This window comes from Lactuca saligna, chromosome 9 (assembly GCF_052625555.1).
Source record: "Lactuca saligna cultivar CGN05327 chromosome 9, ASM5262555v1, whole genome shotgun sequence".
Classification (NCBI taxonomy): Eukaryota; Viridiplantae; Streptophyta; class Magnoliopsida; order Asterales; family Asteraceae; genus Lactuca; species Lactuca saligna.
In genome coordinates this window covers 12,994,791-13,014,636 of record NC_136425.1, presented here as the reverse complement: position 1 = coordinate 13,014,636, position 19,846 = coordinate 12,994,791, and the positions used below count along the sequence as shown (strand labels likewise).

Below are 19,846 nucleotides of genomic sequence, written 5' to 3'. Positions count from 1 at the left end.
CTTTTGAGTTGACTTTTAGGGTATGGTCTATTGTGGGGCTTTTGAGTTGTGAGAGGGGAATGGTCTTTTACCCTTCTGAGAGTGTCATAAGAGGACATAGTCTAGCCTTTGAGAGTTATAATAATTAGGGTGTTTATTTTATATGATTAGGCGGAGGTTAGACCAGCGTTACTGAGTCAGAGATTACCGAGATACCCGAGGTGAGTCTTCTCACTATACTTTACCTAGTGTCGTAACAAAGTTATGTGATAGAGTATTTTAGAGTTATATGCCAGTGTAATTGCATGTTATTTATGTGCTATGATTTATTGTGATATGTGTTATCCATGATTCAGAGTTACAAAGTTAGGAACTTCGGGTCCACAGAGTTAGGACTTTCGGGTCCACAGAGTTAGGGCCAGAGGGCCCATAGAGAGTTGGGGCTGGAGGGCCCCACTGAGACACATAGACCTGAGGGTCAACAGAGTTTCAGCCTCGAGTGGCTATTATGTGTTCGAGTGGTATTTTGGGGAACTCACTAAGCATTTATGCTTACAGTGTTATGTATTATGTGTTTCAGGTACCAGTGATGATCGCGAGAAGGCGCCGGCATGATTCGTACACACGCACACCGGAGTTTATGTATTTTGATCTTGGGTTTTGTACTGATACAATGTTGACACAATGTTTTTATTTATGATTGCAAATGATATTTCATGGTTTCCAAAAGTGAAAAATTGTTCAAATTTTTACGGTGTTACAATATATATATATATATATATATATATATATATATATATATATATATATATATATATATATATATATATATATGGGTAAAGTGAATATACCTAACAACCTTATATAAGCTTAGGTACCTAACTCCATAATACAACATCGGTTTGTATCATATTTACATTGTAATTGCCTAAGGTTCCTAAACTTCAACCTCATAACTTGATTACTTCCAAAATCTTTGGATTTTCAACAATATATTTCTTTTACATCACGTCTTTCTATCGAATACCACCTAATGGGCTTCATATCCTACCGCTACAAATGAAAGGATGTAGGAGAAATATAATGATAAATTTTCAATTTTTTTGAAGTAAATCAAGTTTAGGGATGAAATTTAAGAACCTTGGATGATTGCAATGAAAATTTAATGCAAAATGACGTAGTTTGATGAGGTTAGGTACCTAAGCTTATATAAGGTTGTTAGGTATATTCACTTTACCATATATATATATATATATATATATATATATATATATATATATATATATATATATATATATATATACTCGCAAGATACATTTTCACCACATATAAACAATTTACCCCACCCTATTGATCCTCACAACGACATGATCTATACTTTTGGATCTAAAATATATCAAGGTTGTAAAAAACGCTCGGCGTTAGGTAGTCGGTGGACTAGGGTTAAGCGATTAATCGGCTAGGCGGAGATTAATCGAGGGATTAATCTGGGACCATTAATTGCTAATTTACTAAATTTTATAAAATTAAATATGACTAATATTATATCAAAGTTCATAAATACCACTAATATCATAATAAAATAGGTTAATATGATTAATACAACACTAATAATGCCTCAAATAGTTTCCATTGAGATAAAACTTCTTGAAAATGTTAAAATTTCATCGTTTTATAGTATTTCACTCATTATGTATGTAGGGATTAATCGCTAGGCGCTAGGGATTAATCGGGACCTAGTCGGGATTTTTACATCAGTGATATATATATATATATATATATATATATATATATATATATATATATATATATATATATAATAACATTGTGGGATTGAAATCTCTATGTAGTCACCAGGTTTTCCAACCTAACCTATTCAGTTTATTGTATCATAGGTAGCGATATAAAAGATACATTCTGTTGAGAAATTCAAGGAGTATTAGGCACTAGTTTAATTATTGTAAGGCTTGTAATATTTCGTTATTCTTATGTTTCTATATTGACGATGATATCTTGATGTTTTAATATAAATAAAATGCATTTCTTCGGAAATGCTTTAATAATATCATTATCATGTTTTTGGGAACAAATTCTGCGATACTATTCCTCAAAGAGGATACTCTGATTTTAAATAAGCATAAACAAATCAATCTTTTTTAACCGTAAAATTGGGGATATCACACCTAGTCACCTACAAAGTGGTTTCTCGCTTATCCCCATTTGGGAATGAGGAGATCCAACGTCAGGTGTAGGAATTAATGTCAAAGGGATGGGAAAGTCTCAATCTGTGTTCAACATATGATTGACTAGCTTAAAAGGAGACAGTTGGAGTGTGTAGATGAGCTTTGAAGCAGGGCCACAGACCTTTCAAATCGGAGAAGGGATGGAAAGACTTGTGAGAAGAGATGATAGGCTTGATACGGATACAACTGTTTATCAGCCTAGAATCAACATGTTCGACTACACATCTAAACTCGCCTGGAAAAACATGTTGGGTTACAGCTCCGCACACCTGACACCTTTCGAAGCACTTTCTAATGTGCACTTTAGTTTTCGAATGTCTCGTTCAACGTCACGAGTCTACAAGCTTTTCGCATTTAAGTGCTCTCCCTTTGAATCTTCAGTAGGGAACTTTACTCTTTTGATTAGAGTAGGGCTCGCGAGAGAACAAAGCGTAATGCCCTGCCATAGTTTTTATTTATAGTCGTAACTATTGTCATAGTCAAAAAGGTTGAACTTCCAGGAAAAAAACTTCGAATTGGAAGATATTTATCCAACGTTTTGATGTTGGCTATAATATTTTGGTTTTCGGAGATGTGTGTTCTTTATATTTGGAATGTTATTCTAGATAAATATATATTACAATTTTATAGTATTTCAGGGTGTTAGATAAGGCGTCCACACAATTTTGCTCCAACATCGTATATACACGTGCAATAGACAACACTTTCCAAATTTTGTCCATACCTCTTCATGCAAAATTTGAGCATTTCTTACATACAAAAAGTTATCCCAACTATGTGTAACACATAATGAACCATTTAATATGGTAGGACAGCAATCGATGAGTGAAATTATATAAAGAATGTCTCATGATTAAAACTCGGTCATGCTCTATTGACCGTAGGTTTTTCATAATTTACATTTCACGTGATGGACTTGGACTTTGAAACAGATGGTGTGTAAGTTCTACCCTTTTCATAATGAACCATCTCTATTCCATAAAACACAAGATCAATATGTTCGTTTTCTAGGTCAAAACCCGCAAATCATACAATACTCTCACCAATTGCTTCCCACCCTAAGTAATACTGATGATATCTTTACAGTTTACAAGCCATTAGTAAACCTCTTATAAACCCCGTCAATGTTTTTACCGTGATAAATACAGCCAAAAAGTACAAAATTAATTTTTTTTCTATTCTTTCAAATTTCAATTTATTGATCTTTAGGCGTCGCAATTTGATGGATCCAAATTGCAATTTAACTCATCGCAACAAAATAAAAAGGTAAAATGGGGAATTTGGTAAAGGGTTTTCTTTGGGTATAACACGACACTTAACGTTCAAAAATTTCTTGTTTTATATGTACACAATTACACATATATAAATAGCAAAAACTTGCAAAAACATCAGTTGATCATAGTGTAGTGACATATTTGGATACTTTTCTCCAGTTAGCAACTCAATAATATTTGCAATAGCTAAAGTTGTTGAGTCTTTTATTACTATACTTACTTTTTTCTAAAATAAATGCAATTAATTTATCTTTGTCACAGGTTATGCTACATAATATAGTTTAATCATGATAATCAGTTGTACTACTAACAAAGACCATACTAAATTATCTCAGATAAGTAAAAGAAATTATAATCATAAAAAAAAGTAGTAAAGAAATGTTGCCCTGTCACATCGAGGTACATAAGCCTATGTTTAATGTTTTTACCAAAAACACACGTAAACATATATAGTACATACACATAATAGACATAGCAACAACACAAAACAACCAAAAGTTGCCAATGCAGGATTTATTGTTACCTAGTTGGTTAAAAGATGTAATATGACATACATATATATCACTGGTTATCTACCAAAAAGAAGTGATAAAATAATACAATACTCATGTCACCTTTGATGTGTATATCATTTTGTTCTTTTTTCCCGTTCTCCCCCATCAGTTTACATCAGGAAAACAGGATTCGACTTATAAAAAAAGGAAAACGAATTGGATCTTACAATCTTTTCTAGAAACCCCCGAATCCAGTTCTCTTTTAAAACACACGTGTTATTTTTTAATAGAAAGTATTTATACCTGAATAATCACGCGTGTAAATCCTTGTCTGAGTTCCACACTGGTGGTTTTGGAGGACTTCCCTCATTTGTCACACTACCTCCATTTTCCACACTTATTAAAGGATCGTTTTCACCTTCGTTTTTCTTTTTTAAAAAAATAAAAAAATATATATATTTAGTTCATGATTTGATTATATTTGTAGTCAATGTATGATATAAAGTCAAAAATGTACCTCAGAAAACTGCGTTGATGGTTCAATGGGTTTTGGCTGTGTATCACGAGTACAGAAGTAAGAATAAAGCACCATACCCACAACAGCAATTAATATTCCCAAAATGTTTCTCCAACTAAAAGGATCGTGTAATAGAAAATATCCAAATGCCAAAACTAGACATGTTTTCAGGTGGCCTAACACCTGATAAGTCACTGGAGATGTTTTTCCAATCACCAGAAAAGTACTGAAGTTGACAGAAACCGATATTAGGCAGGACAGAATAATGAATGCCTGAAATTTACAAAAAAAAAAAAATAATAGAATTAATGATTCCAGTCTGTGTGATATGAGACACTGAAACGGGCTTATAACATTATACAGAAAGACTATTTTAACCTTACCAGAACTTGATTTGTGTATTTGAAAGCGAAAACATTTTGATTGGTCAAAAGGGCATCTAGAAATGGACCGATGATGAACAGGATAAGAGCTTGGTAGGGGCAAGATTGGTATAGGAGTTGTGTTGAAGAGACCTTGAACTTTTTCTGGATTGTATTTGTCATCTGAGATAAAAATGATTAAGGATATCATAGAACGTATTATGTGATAATTTATTTGTGAGTAATATGATAGAACGTTGTTTTAAGGATACAATTTGAGCCACACAAGTTGTTATAATGGCAAGTAGGGATAATATGCTGCCCAGGAGATTGAGTTGTAGGTCAGTTACTGTTGCAATTCCAACTCCTAAGAGTAATATTGTAAGTGAAAACCTGACTTTTTTACTGCAGATGGAAAACAAGAAAATGTTTCAACAGATTATTTCATGAAAATATCATGTAGCATAATAAGTAAATAATTTAAGAAGTTAACCTGAATTGCTTGCTGAAGAAAAGAGTCTCCAAAAGTACAGTGCAGGGGATAATTGCAAGTTTTGTCATCTGTAATGAAACCATGAAAATTTGTCATCCATAATGCAATTGCAGCATTAAATGAAAAAGAGAAAAAATAAAATACCTGGTAAAAACCAACAGAATTGAAACCCAAACTGAGGTTTAGAAGGCCAATGGAGATTCCATTCAATATACCAAATCCCATCACAGCTCTTGAATCGAAAGGCTTGTGCTCAAAAAATTTCAACCATAATGCCACATGGAGTGAACAAAATGTGACTAAAAGATGCCAGCTTGTCAAAGTTGTAGCTGAAGGCATAAGAATGGGATTGAAGTAAAATTATGAGCAGGATCAGGGTATTGAATGACAAAAACAGCTGTAAATGGGTTCATAACTAGGTTTATTACAATAGTCACTATATTGGTGTTTCCTAGAGTTAATAGTTCTTGAGTTTGCAACACAATTTTGTTGTGACTATGATCTTAGGAGAATCCTCATTGTAATTTGTATGTGATCTTGTGTGCAATTCAGTGGTTTGTTCATGAGTTGTCCTTTTAATCATTGGAGCAGTGTGGATTCAATTCCAATCCTTTGAACTGTCTAAAGGAAAATTGAAGTCTTAAGCCAAATTAAGAAAGGATACCATGATTTATTGACAATCATGTATCAAAACAAGTAAATCAAGCAATGAAGCATCATCAACAATCCAAGGCCTTACCAGTTAACTCTCAAGCATAAAGTTATAAGGATATATGTCCTTTTTGTGTCAATGGTGAATGTGAGTATCAAGCTTCAAATGGAGTTAATTGTCAACAATGTACAATCATCATATATCAAGCAATATGAACTTGATTCACTAGTTGATCAAGAAAATAAACATAAATTTCAGCGACAATTACTCACTCTCACTGACGTAGAAGAACAAATTATAAGGATCGTGAGCTTGGTTGCTTAATGGCAATTTACAGAACATTCAGCACAATAGGTGCTGATTCATCGACCAGGATCATTAAAAGATTCAAAACTAGAAATTTAGTGTGAAGGCTTGATTGCTTACCAAAAGTGAAACCAAGAGTGCTAATCAGTGCCTTGTTGCAAATCACAATCGAAACCGAGGAAATCACAGATAAACTCAACGCTCCAACTGTTCCCAGCTGAAACCGCTGTCCTTCGCCCATCTTCCTCTCTCACTTCCGTGTCACTTCTAACTTCGATTTCGATCTCAAAATCTACCAAAAACATAAAACCAAAATCAAACTTAATCTTCATAAAATCAACCAATCAAAGCATCAGACATCAACTTCGTAAATCGTACCTCATTCCAGTAAATTACGAACTGGCGCTAATTGCCAAACAGCAAACTTCAAACCTCCACAAAATTCACCATTTAAAACTCCAGATCTACTACTCTACAATTCGGTATTACATAAAAAAATCAAGAAATTTTACACGCAACTCCACAGAAAACTCTGTGTGAATGCAGACAGATAAAAAGTAACCTGAGATCACAACGAGGATATCTCCTTCCTCAAATTCTGTAGTTGATATAAGTATGCATATACATATGATTTAATGATTATATAGTGCCTAGGGATGGGTGTGTGAAAGTTAGGAAAGAGTACTGTAATCAGTGTGAATCCATGAACAGAGAAAGGGAAAAAAATCTAATTATTTTGACTTGTTTTTGAATTTGGTTTTCCGGCAGTTTTGACGCCGGCAAGATAGATGGTTGATTGTGAAAATGGACGGTCGTGATTTTCTTTATTCTAGTTCCCCTTCAGATCTAGTATAAAAACCCAAACTATAATGTATAAAGGGCAAAATCTCACATCGTAAGTCGATTGCCTGATATAAAAAGTAACTTTTTAACAATTAATCTATATATTTATATTGTTTGGATTTTTATTCAAAGTATAAACCTTTTTGTCATAAACATTGATTTTAGAAATAAGTTTATTTAAATAAAATTGACCTATAATAAAATCTACTATAATAAATGAAGGTTTTTTTTGCTACATATCATTTTCTCATTCATTTGGATACATGGTATTTTCTAGAATTTTTAGAATTTCTATTTTCCACTTGTCATTTTATTGTATTTTTTATTTTATTAAATTGAAATTCCACATTTAATGTATAAGATAATATATATGTAAAGTATTTATTAAAAAGAGTTTATATATGTAATGTATTCAATACATTAAAACCTTATTAATTTTAATAATTCAAATTTTTCTCATTTTTCTTATAAATTCAAAATTTTCAAATTGTTAAAATTTTATATTTTTTTTTAATTAAACTCATGTAATACATGGGTCTCACACCTAGTTATTATTAAAATTTGCTTATTCTTTTCAGAACGTGATGAAATATATATAAAAGAAAAAACGACCAACAATGAGCAATTGCATCACTTTTGATAACCATGGGTTATTTATTATTTGGATAAAATTAAATTGTTTAATTACGCAATTTGGATTGTACTTTTAAATAGTGCAAATTACACACACACAAAAAAAAGAAAAAAAAAAGTCAATATATTATCATAAAATTTAGAATTTGATATAGAGTATTGTTTTTTTATAATTATATCAATATATTTACAATTTTGTTGTAATATTAACCAAATAACCGGTTTTATCAGTTCTCCCGAAAACATTTTTCCTGAATTACAATAAAGAATTATGATTTTGACACTGTATTATTTTCTCAATTATATCACTATATTTACAATTTTGTTGCAATATCAAGCAACTTACAGTTACCATCAATCTAGAACGTTACTAAAATAAATGACGTAACAATATTGTGACCTGGAAGTCACATCACACCATCAATCCAGTATTGTGTGCACAAAAGAAAAGTCAGTTAAACCCATGGCTACGACTTGACCCTCTATAGGGCGTGACGCAACGAGGCAAAAACCTCCTTATAAAAGGAGGGTCACCTCCCCTCATTTCTTTCCACCAATTTTTCCAACTCTTTCTCCCTCCTCACAAGATTCTGGTCAATCGTGATTCGAATTCTCGTTTTGTAATGTAGTTAGTGAAGCTTTAGAGGTTTCAGAAGGATAACTAAGGAAAGTAAGTAAACGTCTAAGTTCTATTCACAGCCATTCGGACCTCATCAAATTGAGTAAGTTACACTTACTTTTATCTAACTTACTTAGTTGTTTCAAAAATATTATGTTGAATTAGTATATTTACGTAACTCTATTCCAACTGTCCTCACATTCTAAATACAACAAACATATATTGCCACACATAGTATAGTGAGATAACTCACCTAAATATTCTTGAAACAACTAAGTAGGTTAGATAAGAGTAAGTGTAACATACTCAATTTGATGAAGTCTGAATCGTCACGAGTAGAACTTCGACGTTTACTTACTTTCCTTAGTTATCCTTCTGAAACCTCCAGAGCTTCGCTAACTACATTATAGAACGAGAAGTCAAACCACGAGTGATCGAAATCTCGAGAGGGGAGAGATGGAGAGAGAGTTGGAAGAATTGGTGGAAAGAAATGAGAAGGGGTGACCCTCCTTTTATACGGAGGTTTTTGCCTCGCCGCGTCGCCGGCATGGGTCAGAATGACTTTTCTTTCGTGCACACAATGTTGGACGTTTGGAATCAGTTGCATTTAATAAAATGTGTCACGGAACATAGAGGTGTGATGTGGCTTCCACGTCACAATATTGTTATGTCATTTATTTGGTAACATGCTAGATTGATGGTAACCGGTTATTTTGTTGATATTGCAACAAAATTGCAATATAACGACAAAATTGAGAAAAAAACACACTGTCAAAATCGTAATTTTGATCAATATAATGACTTTATTACAATTCAGAAAAAGTGGTTACCGGAAGAACAGATAGAACCAATCATTTGGTTGATATTGCAACAAAATTATAAATATAGTTGCATAATTGCTGGAAAAAAGAAATTGGTGTCAAATTCGAAATTTTATGGTAATATAACGAGTTTTTTATAATTTGCCCTTTTATATATAATAATGTATTATCCAATAAAATAACTTAATGTGTATTTCTCAAAAAAAAATTATCTATAAAATTTTAAATTATAATATATTTTTCGAATAACTGTTCATAAATTTTAATTCTCAACCAAATAATTATTTTTTTTTCGAGTCTAATATTTAAATTAATATTTTCTTAAATGTTTTGTCTCTTAAAAACTGAAGTGTAAAAAATTAAAACTGATCCAATTGATTTGTAATTTGGTTGGTTTGAATCGGATTTAAATTTAGTTTGAAATATTCGGATTTACATTTTAAAAATGAAATAAATTTGGATTCATTTAATTAGTTGGATTAAACCAATACATCCAAACGAACACTTCTAACAGTAACTCAAGAAATGAGGAAGACACCTTACACGGTTATACCGCTAGCCTACGAAATCACTCCTATCATATGCTATCAATAGCGCACTATAGCGGTGCTATAGCAGCGTTATAGCGTTTTGTGCTGTTACAGAACCGCTATTTTGAAATAGCAGTGACGCTATTAGCGGTGTTATTGACCGCTAATAGCGTTATAGCGACGCTACACCCGCTTTTAAAATTTTGTACATATTAGATTACTTTGACAAATAAAAAAAAACGATTGTTTGCTATTTCAATATGAAATCTTTTTGTTTTTAATTAGTCCACAACACTTTTTGTCTTAATAAATCCAAATAATAAATATAATTAATTACAAACTAAAAAGCAACGAATGACTTCTTTTTTTCGTCTCTTTCAGTACTTAGAAACCACGAAAGACTTGAATTGTGATAACACTTTGATATTTTTTCGTTTCCATATTACTATATTAAAATATTATATATAGATTATGTTATGTTTTATATGAATTTTTATGATATAAATTCTATATTGTATTAGTAATCTAATATATAAATTTTATATAAATATATAATATATATTATACATAATATTAAAAAACCGATTTCAAATAGCGGCATGTGACCGCTATTGAAATTTCAACTGCGATAACTAATTAGCTCCTATCAATAAAGTAATCTCACAAAATTAAAGTAGTTTCACAAAACCATTTCATAAAACAAATGGTTATTTCGTGATATCTGTTTTATGATTATTTCTTGAACCGTACTAATGAGAAAAACTGAAAAACATTCATATCTATTAAACAATGGCAATCATCAACAAGAACGAATGCACATATTTCAGACATTCAAACGAACATATAAAAAATTGTTTACATGGTTACACGAAAAAGAAAATACTCCAGTCATGCTAACGACCTCAACCAACCAAGAATCCCAAGGAGACCAGCATCTAATATTGGTGACTTCTTTTCAAGTCCTGCACATACGAAACAAACACATTAATATCAACCTCCTTAAACATTAAGCTGTGGGCTACCAATAACTTCTACCATGGTTTTAAGATGATCTAATTTAATAATATATAAATAAATAAAAATATTCACACTCACCAACATCTGCAGCTACTCGATGTGCACACATTACTCCCGAAAAGGCTACCGCTATAACACCTTGTCCTGGAAAGCAACTATCTCCCACACAATAAAGACCATTTATAGCCTACACAATTCCATAATCAAGAAAACCATTAAACCATGAAAAACACGTATTTATTTAGTATATGTTAAACTTGGAATTTCTAAACTGAACTTACAGTGGTATTAAAAGGCATTCCCAGTAAGCCCTTGGGCACGCCACGTGGCATTGGCCCATACGTGCCGCTATCACGAGCAAGATACCGTCTGTGTGTCTTTGGTGTGCCCACCTGACAATGTTTGTAGCGGTTAAGGTCAAGGACATTTTAGTCATTTAACATTATATCAGGGAACAATTAATACCTCTATAAATTCGATGGAGGATTTGAGGCCTGGAAATAGTTTCTTTTCGAGTCTGCTGATTATTTTGTCTGCAACAAGTTCCTTCTTTGCCTCGTAATCTTTTGTAGAAAGCCCCTATATGTTTTCAGTTTTCCCGAAACAACATCAAATTTAAATGATAATTATTTTAAAAAAAAAAAAAAGATCAAAGATTAATAATTACCTGCCAATCCTCTATGGACGAAGTCGTAAATATGTGAAGAATATGACGCCCTTTTGGAGCCAACGATGAATCAAGTATAGTTGGAATGCTCAAAAATATACTCCCATAAGGCTCCTCTAAGTTTTTCCAATCATCCTAAACAATTTAAAAAAAAAAAAAAAAAAAATTATTTTCTATGTGTAATGAGATCCAAGCAAGACACAAACATAAGTGAGTACCTCAAGAACAAAATGGTGGCAATCAGTGCCAGGTGGCAAAACCTCAGCTTTGACCCCCATGTGAATAGAAAGAAAAGAAGGCGCTTTTACATAAACTTTTTGGAAATTTTCTTCTTCTTTTGGTAGATCTTGCTTTTTCAAAAGCTTGCCTACAAAAAAAGATATAATTTAATCATGTAAATTATCGCGTATAAAGACTATCATAGGGCTTATAATACATTAAGTGAATACTAACCGAAAGTATCCCATCTAGTAGCATTTGAGATTATGGTTTTGGCAAAAAACTCTCTTCCATCCGACAGTTTCACTCCTACCTACAATAATTTAAACATTATATTATATAAAATTCAACATTATTTTACTTGTATTCATCTCATGAAAGTTGCAACGTTGTATTTGACATGAAATGATTAGAATACCATTCAATAAACATAACAGATAACACTACCAGTTTACTTGTAATGAAAAGTGAAAACAAAGGGCAAATATGTCATTTAAACATCAATAATCAAACAAAACTCACTGCTTTCCCATTGTCGACGATAATGCTTGTGACATTTGCTTTATAAAGTATTCCACTTCCATGATCAACTAAACCTTTTGTCAAGGATTTTGCAATCCCTCCAACCCCACCAACAGGGTAATTAATACCTCCAAAATGTCGATCACATAACACCTAAACAAAACATAAGGTTAGGAACCCAAGGGTAAAAGTGGAATTTAAACAAATCAACAAAAACAAGCTTGATAATGTTTAGTTACCATGCTTGCATTTATCATGGGTGTCTGTAAAGCATTAACAGTGCTCACAATAAAACACTGCATGAATCGAACAATCAGGATTTAGCAAAAAAGAGTAACAATCAGAATATTCTAGAACCTAGGAATTAGGAAAAAGTATCAGTCCACCTCAGCATCTATGAATGCGAGAACTTCTGGATCTTTAATAAAGCTGCGAGCAATGCTTCCAGCATTTTGTGGCAAATAATAAGCTATAAAAGATACCAGAAAACATACAATTAGCATTCAGAAACTTCTTAATCAAAAAATCATATTCATTACCAAAAATGGTATAAAAATGTAGGAAATAGTATAAGCAAATGGGGAAAACACACCAAGTGTCAAGCATTCCACAGGCTTTTTGAAAAACTGTCCAAATAAGTAGATAGGTTCCTCGAGGGATTTGAGTTCCAGTGAATTCAATGCGTTAAAAATCTGGAAAATACATATAAAAAGTTTTTAGCCAAAGTTTAGGTTAAAATCCAGGGTGAAAAACGAACAAATTTATGTTGCAAACTTGAAATCACCTTAATCAAAAGTCAAAACCGACCTTCCAGCATGCGTTGTAGAATTTGTGAATCCCTTCCTTTTCGTGTGGAAATTTACTCGTAAGCTCAGAAATGAAATCATCGTATCCTCTATGTACTTGAACAGAAAGGCTATTTGGAAGATGAAAATGGACGGTGGTTGGATCGGGTATCACCTCCATTTTACACCCGACTGCCGCCAGTGCTTGAGTTATTAAGTTCAGATTTCCCTACAACAGAACAAAAAGAATTCCATTAGTAAATCATTTGATGGATTGGATGAACCAATACCATCAACAATCGAAATTAAGTACCTTATCGCTGAATCCGAACATCACGGATGATCCGACATCAAAAGTGTAACCATCCCTTTCATAGAACCCAGAGCTCCCACCAGGAATCACATATTTCTCCAGAACCAACACATTGGCTCCCTTCACCGCTAATTGCGTTGCCGCCACCAATCCACCGATCCCTGAACCAATCACAATTGCGTCATAACCACCACCACCGCTATCCTTGCTCTTCCCCTCTGTCACATCGTCTTTCTCCACTACTTTACTAACATCCATCACCGATTTTGCCCTAACAGAGAACAAATTATTGTTTCTTTTCACTGATTTGAGGAAGCCCATCTCCTGATTAGAATAATTTCCGGTTTTCAAGGGTTTAGAACAAGAAACACTCTGCTTTGACCCTCTGGGATCATAAAGGACACTGTAATTTAGGGCTTTTGCCTTCTTTGAGCATATGGGTTCGTAAAGAAAGCCTGGATTCCCCAACTGGCTAGCCTTGAAATCAAGTAAAAACTGGGAATTTGGAAACCCTACAGTTCCGGCTTTGGAGTTACTGAAACTGCTCACCTGCATCTTTGAGAGCAAAAAGTGAGTTCTTTCGCAAACTTGGGAGGTGGGTTTGAAGAAGAAACTGAAAACTGAAAGTTTCGAGACAATTGGTTGGGTAGTTCAGGTGGGATGCTTATGAGGTGCGAGAAGAAGAAGGATGAGTGCCATGATGATGATTCCAACCAAATAGAAAATGATCCGGTTAGTAGATGAGACAAAAATTCACCCAAATTCGAATCTTTATGTATTTATTTGTGGTTGGATTCTTGGGGCGTGGTTAATAATATTAATATTAATATCGTAATGTATACCTTTATAAGTCTGCTCTCAACATTGGGCTTGTGATTTGAAAAGATACTTGGGTCATATACATGTGGGTTGGGTTCAATACTTCGAATTAACAAATTTAACTAAAACTCCGGACATAACGTTGTGTTCCATTCTAAGAAGAGAACCGAAAGAAAGTATAAAAAGTGATAATAGAGAATAGAAAGGAGAATTATTGATAATTTCTTTTAACTTTCTTTTAAAAATTGAGGAACAAAAGTTTTTTTCATTTATAAATTTTACCTTTTAAACCCAATAGGCCAATATAAAAAATATCATACAGCCTTTATAATCATGATTTTATTCGACTTCCTTTAACATACATAGCCATTTCCCTCTTTTTCTTTCGATCTAACAAACACCAAAGTAGAATATAGCTTATCATTCTCTTCCCTCTGTTTTTTTCCTTTTTTATTTTCTTTCTTGTTTTTGTCTTTCTTTTATTAAACTTGAAAACACATTGTAATTGCTCAATCTATGCTGAGAAGGATGATGTATAGTTGATCATCTAGTTCTATTTTTATTTTATTTTTTCAATTTTCATTTTTTAGATTAATCACTGATTTCTATAATGTGATATTTTAGATTTTAGACGTTAGATGATGATTATCGATTATTTTGATTTGAAAGTGGTTAAATGATTATTTATTACAAAATATCTTTTTTTTTATCAATTTTTGAAAATTTACATAAAAAAACATGTAACCCAATAGCCATTAGGATTGGAATAACCTCTTCCAAACAATGGTCCATTAGAATTGTAAAAGTAAACGTGTTAGCTTGGCGAGTGAATTACAGACGACTACCTACATTGGTAAATGTACATACAATTGTTATTGGGACTGCCTATTTGTGCAAACTTTGAAACGGTGTGTTAGTAAGTAAAGCAGATAACTAGTAAAACCAAAAACACACAAGATACAGTATTTGCATGTTTTGGTCAATGTGACCTACGTCTACAGGCAGGGAAGGGGTATTCTTTATTTTTGGGTTCTCAAACAGAGATTACAAGTACAATTTTCACAGAGATTCACCTAACACTCTAGAGAGCAATATACAAAACGACTTAGCATGCATCCTTATTTATACATGAGGGATCAGACCTAAAACTCTAATGGTTCAAGCCTATTGGTTCATAGGCCCATGAAAGGTGACAACCAATATTCCCGTATGCAACATCTTCTAGAATATTCATCCATGCCATACAACTCATGAGCATCAACAACACACATAATGAAGCACCTTGAGCCATAATAATACAACATGAACACTAGTGGCTCAACATCCATCATGGTGGCACAATATGGTGTATTCTTTGAGTATCACCAACTTTTGAACGTCATATAGGACTTCGTAACTCATCAAAGATATCATGGCTCATCAAGGAACCAAGGTGGCATATCTTGTACCATCAACATATATGATGTTGGCTCATCTTGTGCAAGGATGACACAACATCCTTATTGGCTCAACATCTCATTGGCTCAACATCGTCATAGCTCAACATGTTGGACCATGTTGCTCCAAGTTGTTTCAAGTTGCTCTAAGTTGCTCCAAGTCATTACAAGTTGCTCCAAACCCTCTTTTAGATTATTTGTTCCTTTGACACTTGATCTATTCCTTTCTCAGATGATCCAAAGTCATCTCAGATGATCCATTCCTGTGTGGCTGTGTTACATGCTCCATGAACCTCAAGTGTTACATTGAGTTCTAAGCGTTCCAAATGCTCCACGAGAATACTCCAAATGTTCGAGTCATATTTAACATCGTGCTACCGAAGATATAAATGGCATATTTATTCATTGCCTGACTGCGGAAGAAGTATGATCAAAAGTCAAGGACCTAAGCACCCATAGACCCTTTTCCAACAAAAGCTTTAGACCATCTAAGAATTCTCTTAAACTTATTGGGCCTCAAAAATTAATAATGTGCATGAAACTATTTCTTTGATCTTCATATCGGTTTTATGGACATTTGGAACCAATAAAATTGAATCTTCACCTAATCGTCAAGTAATCATACGGCACTCACAAGCGAGGTACAACTTCTTTCACATCTTAAAAAAAAGGTGGACATTTAAGGTGGGAGAGAGTGGTGTTCAAATCTTATTGTAGAATGTAATGATAATTTGTTTTGCTTACTTTTTTCTTGTATTTGCATAATTTTGATATACTATCTTATTGTTAGTTTTATTATATGTAAATCTTCTTGTTGTTAAGAAAAAATAGGATATTATGTTTCACAATAGAAAGAAGTGAAAGAACCTCTTTGCAAATTAAAAGGCATTTATAAAATAAATGTTCAAATCTAAATACAATCATATCACAACCTAACGTTTATTAAGGGCAGTTCAATACAACGTTTCGCGGATGCGATTCAACACCTCAGCTTCACAGACTGACCAAAAATAGAAACATAAAGCATAAAATATTATATTATACAAATATATGGGGTCCCTATAGCCAAATGCCAAAAAAAAAATTGCCGGAGGCTTCAAAAAACATGACACATATTCTTTGCTGCTATTTTTATATGAATATTCGTCATGTTTTCTAAAGAATTTAATTAAAAGTGGGCATTTCTTAACGAAAATATCAAATGAACCCCCTCCACTTTTGAACTATTAAAACTGGTCCCCTTGGAAAGTCTGGCCAAACTGCCAACCAGAACCCACCACATTATAACTTATCGTCGTCTTTCCGTCACTAGTTGTGACTCTAAAAGAGAGACTTTGACCATTAAGATACGAATTGCTTTGCCAGTTTTGACCCCAGTTTCTCGACATAGCCTGCCACCCTGTTTTCGACCCTTTGATCGAGACCTCATGCACGTCCCCTGCACCTCCGACGTTGCTGATCAAAACCAAGTTGAAGTACGAGTGGCCATGCATAGTGAACCTTATTCCTCCTCTTTTTATGCAAGGAACCCTGTAAAACGAAAACTTGCTCAAATGTTCAATATAAGGGTAAATAAGTAAATTTACAATTAGTAAATGACGAGGTTATCCATTACCTTCTGAAAGATACGGGAACGATTCCTGCCTTGTATTTAGCTATTTGCAAGAAAGCAGGTTGAGCCATGTCAAAATGCTGGAGTGGCGGGTTGCACCATCCGCCATTGTTGCTGGGCAAGTCGAAGTTAGGCGGGCAGAAATTGGTGGCGGTGATGATGACGGAGCCAGGGAGGCACCACTGCGGATCGTTCACACACATCATCTCGTAACACCCTCCGCAGCTTAATCCGTTGTTAAAAAGTGCAGTGCTCAATGCTGCGGTGTTTGTTCCGTATCCTTGGCTATACAAATCCCCATAACCACATGCTCCACCTGCATGAATGTAATAGCTTAAGAAACTATGTATCTTGATGATGTCGATCAAACTAAATGTTTAATAGTTACAAATTAATTAATTAAACATGATATATACTGATGATTAGTGATGTAATATGTTCATAGAAGTTTAGAATTAAATGTACCCATTGTCCCTGAAGCATCGCCGCCACCATAAAAGGTAGCGTGGGCGCTCTGCCAGCCACCATAGTTGGCGGTGGCGGTGTGGAGGAGGGCGGTGGTCAGCAAGAAAACCAGCGAGGTTGTCATAAAAGACATGTTTCAAAGATGGTGGTGTGTAAGAGAGAGAGTTTGTGTGTGGTGTGTGAGGAAATAAAGGGATAGTTTGTATTTATAGATAAAACAAGAAACCGGAGAACCACCGCCGGAGAGAGAGACGGCGGATCCGGCCAGATTCAGGAGGGAAAGAATAAGGCCAAAGTGCACATGCAATTATCTTCATGTGGTGGATGTTAACATGCATTTTTTATTTTATATATAATTTTTTAATATTTTGTTGTTTGATGATTAATTCAGGACATCTCGTTGATTCGATAGCTCATATAATTATTTTTTAAATATTATTATATTTTTTTCTCACAAACAATTAATCCGACGAAATCTGCGTGATATGTTTATTCACTAGCATACATTGACACGGGACGAATCTCGAACTTTTTTGCAAATATAAAGGTGATTCACAAAAACTTTTCAGAAAAAAGGTATTTTAAAACTATTTATTAAAAATAAGGGTGTTTGAAAGGATTCCCAGCAAGTTATAAATGGTTTCTTATTTAATTTCTTTTTTTTTTCTCATCAATTCAATCTGATTCAACCAATAAACAAAATGTGAAAGTTGTACAAAAATATGATATGTTGTCTATGACCACTAACCAGTAACTACAAGAATATGTAAGAACTTAACTATATTGTATGTAAACATGTTTTTATTTGATATAACGGAAAAATACATATTAAACTTTATAAAAAAACATAGTTATAGTATTTGTCTATTTGAAGATATATAAATCTTCAGGTTCGTTCATATATATATATATATATATATATATATATATATATATATATATATATATATATATATATATATATATATATATATATATATATATATATCAAATGATACTTATAATTCATTTTTATGGAAACTGATTAAATTTATCATTAATGTCAACAATAATATTCTTTCAGAATAAATTTGTATTTAGAAGAATGAACTTCATATTCCTTGAAATTTTATTGTATTTTAAGTGAGTGAATACTGAAACAAACAACGAACCCACACATAAAAATTTAGGTATCAATTCATTTTGAAATAATGTTATTGCTGATATTAATGACAAATTTAATTAGTTTTCATAAAAAGAGAATTATAATTATGGATATCATTTAATATACATACAATTATAGAAATCATTTAATATCTATCTTTATTTAATTAAATAATTATTTAATTTTACTAAATTCTTATTGGTGCAATCTAACACACAATAAATATAAGAAACAAATTAACTTATCATTATATATATATATATATATATATATATATATATATATATATATATACTGAATTTTAAGTCGTACAAACATACAATGCATTTGTACAATCAATTTATGCATTACAAAAAGAGTAGAGTACATATGGTCAACAGTTGAAAATGTCAAATCTCGTATCCTCTATTCTTAGGCTATTTTGACCCGGTTCATTCCTTATCTCTGTATTTCCCCAAATCTCGTAATTTATGTTCACAAATCTTGGATATATATATATATATATATATATATATATATATATATATATATATATATATCGTTGACGTTTCCATTTCTAGGGTTTAATTCATCTTTCAGCATTCAACCACCATTGTCACACCCGTCGCTTGGCGCGGGTAAACGGCTAGTGTATATATATATATATATATATATATATATATATATATATATGTGTGTGTGTGTGTGTGTATGTATTTAGAGAGAGAGAGAGAGAGAAAGAAAGAAAGAACTAGGTTCAAATGTTTCTATAAACTATTATGTGCCTAAATACACCAATGAGAATTCAAGAAATAATAAATAATTAAATAAATCATTAAATGGTATTTTGGACCTTTTATAATTTTAATTAAGGAAATCATTTAATTGAAATCCTACAATTATGCAAATAAAGTAAATATATTTAACCTACTCCTTCACCTTCGTTTCCTGCCAAGAACATCACCACTACAGAGAAGAAAATCAGCAACTTCCCACCGCCGATTGCATCCCTTCCTTGCGATCGATTAAGAGTCATCGGGAATTTTCTGTCTGTTTTTGTGTTTCTTTCTTCTCCGATCAACTAAGGACCGAAGCTTTTCCC

General features: G+C 32.8%; 3 protein-coding genes across 4 annotated transcripts; all 3 read right to left on the bottom strand.

Annotated features, from left to right (window-relative positions):
* Positions 1–3,984: 3,984 nt before the first annotated feature.
* LOC145015708 (UDP-xylose transporter 2-like) lies at positions 3,985–7,153 on the bottom strand. Of its 2 annotated transcripts, XM_078974182.1 has the most exons (10): positions 6,883–7,153; positions 6,699–6,792; positions 6,441–6,612; positions 5,507–5,691; positions 5,363–5,430; positions 5,142–5,274; positions 4,891–5,052; positions 4,508–4,780; positions 4,294–4,418; positions 3,985–4,184 (listed from the first exon to the last, which is right to left on the bottom strand). In XM_078974182.1, exons 3-9 carry the CDS (start codon positions 6,559–6,561, stop codon positions 4,302–4,304), a joined length of 1,059 nt encoding a protein of 352 aa, XP_078830308.1. In that variant the 5' UTR covers positions 6,562–6,612; positions 6,699–6,792; positions 6,883–7,153; the 3' UTR covers positions 3,985–4,184; positions 4,294–4,301. The 2 variants fall into 2 exon arrangements, with proteins under 2 accessions (XP_078830308.1, XP_078830307.1); XM_078974181.1 differs by having other exon boundaries at positions 3,985–4,418; positions 6,883–7,152.
* A 3,366-nt stretch (positions 7,154–10,519) lies between these two features.
* On the bottom strand, positions 10,520–14,060 carry CRTISO (carotenoid isomerase). The gene is made up of 13 exons (XM_078973194.1): positions 13,290–14,060; positions 12,999–13,205; positions 12,784–12,883; positions 12,578–12,660; positions 12,431–12,487; positions 12,192–12,344; positions 11,904–11,982; positions 11,669–11,817; positions 11,451–11,585; positions 11,249–11,362; positions 11,065–11,175; positions 10,862–10,970; positions 10,520–10,728 (listed from the first exon to the last, which is right to left on the bottom strand). The coding sequence occupies exons 1-13, from the start codon at positions 13,842–13,844 to the stop codon at positions 10,655–10,657; spliced, it is 1,926 nt and encodes a 641-aa protein (XP_078829320.1). The 5' UTR covers positions 13,845–14,060; the 3' UTR covers positions 10,520–10,654.
* Positions 14,061–16,414: 2,354 nt separating this feature from the next.
* Positions 16,415–17,883, bottom strand: LOC145013924 (expansin-A10-like). The gene is made up of 3 exons (XM_078972276.1): positions 17,622–17,883; positions 17,160–17,472; positions 16,415–17,074 (listed from the first exon to the last, which is right to left on the bottom strand). Exons 1-3 carry the CDS (start codon positions 17,752–17,754, stop codon positions 16,771–16,773), a joined length of 750 nt encoding a protein of 249 aa, XP_078828402.1. The 5' UTR covers positions 17,755–17,883; the 3' UTR covers positions 16,415–16,770.
* Between the last annotated feature and the right edge of the window lie 1,963 nt (positions 17,884–19,846).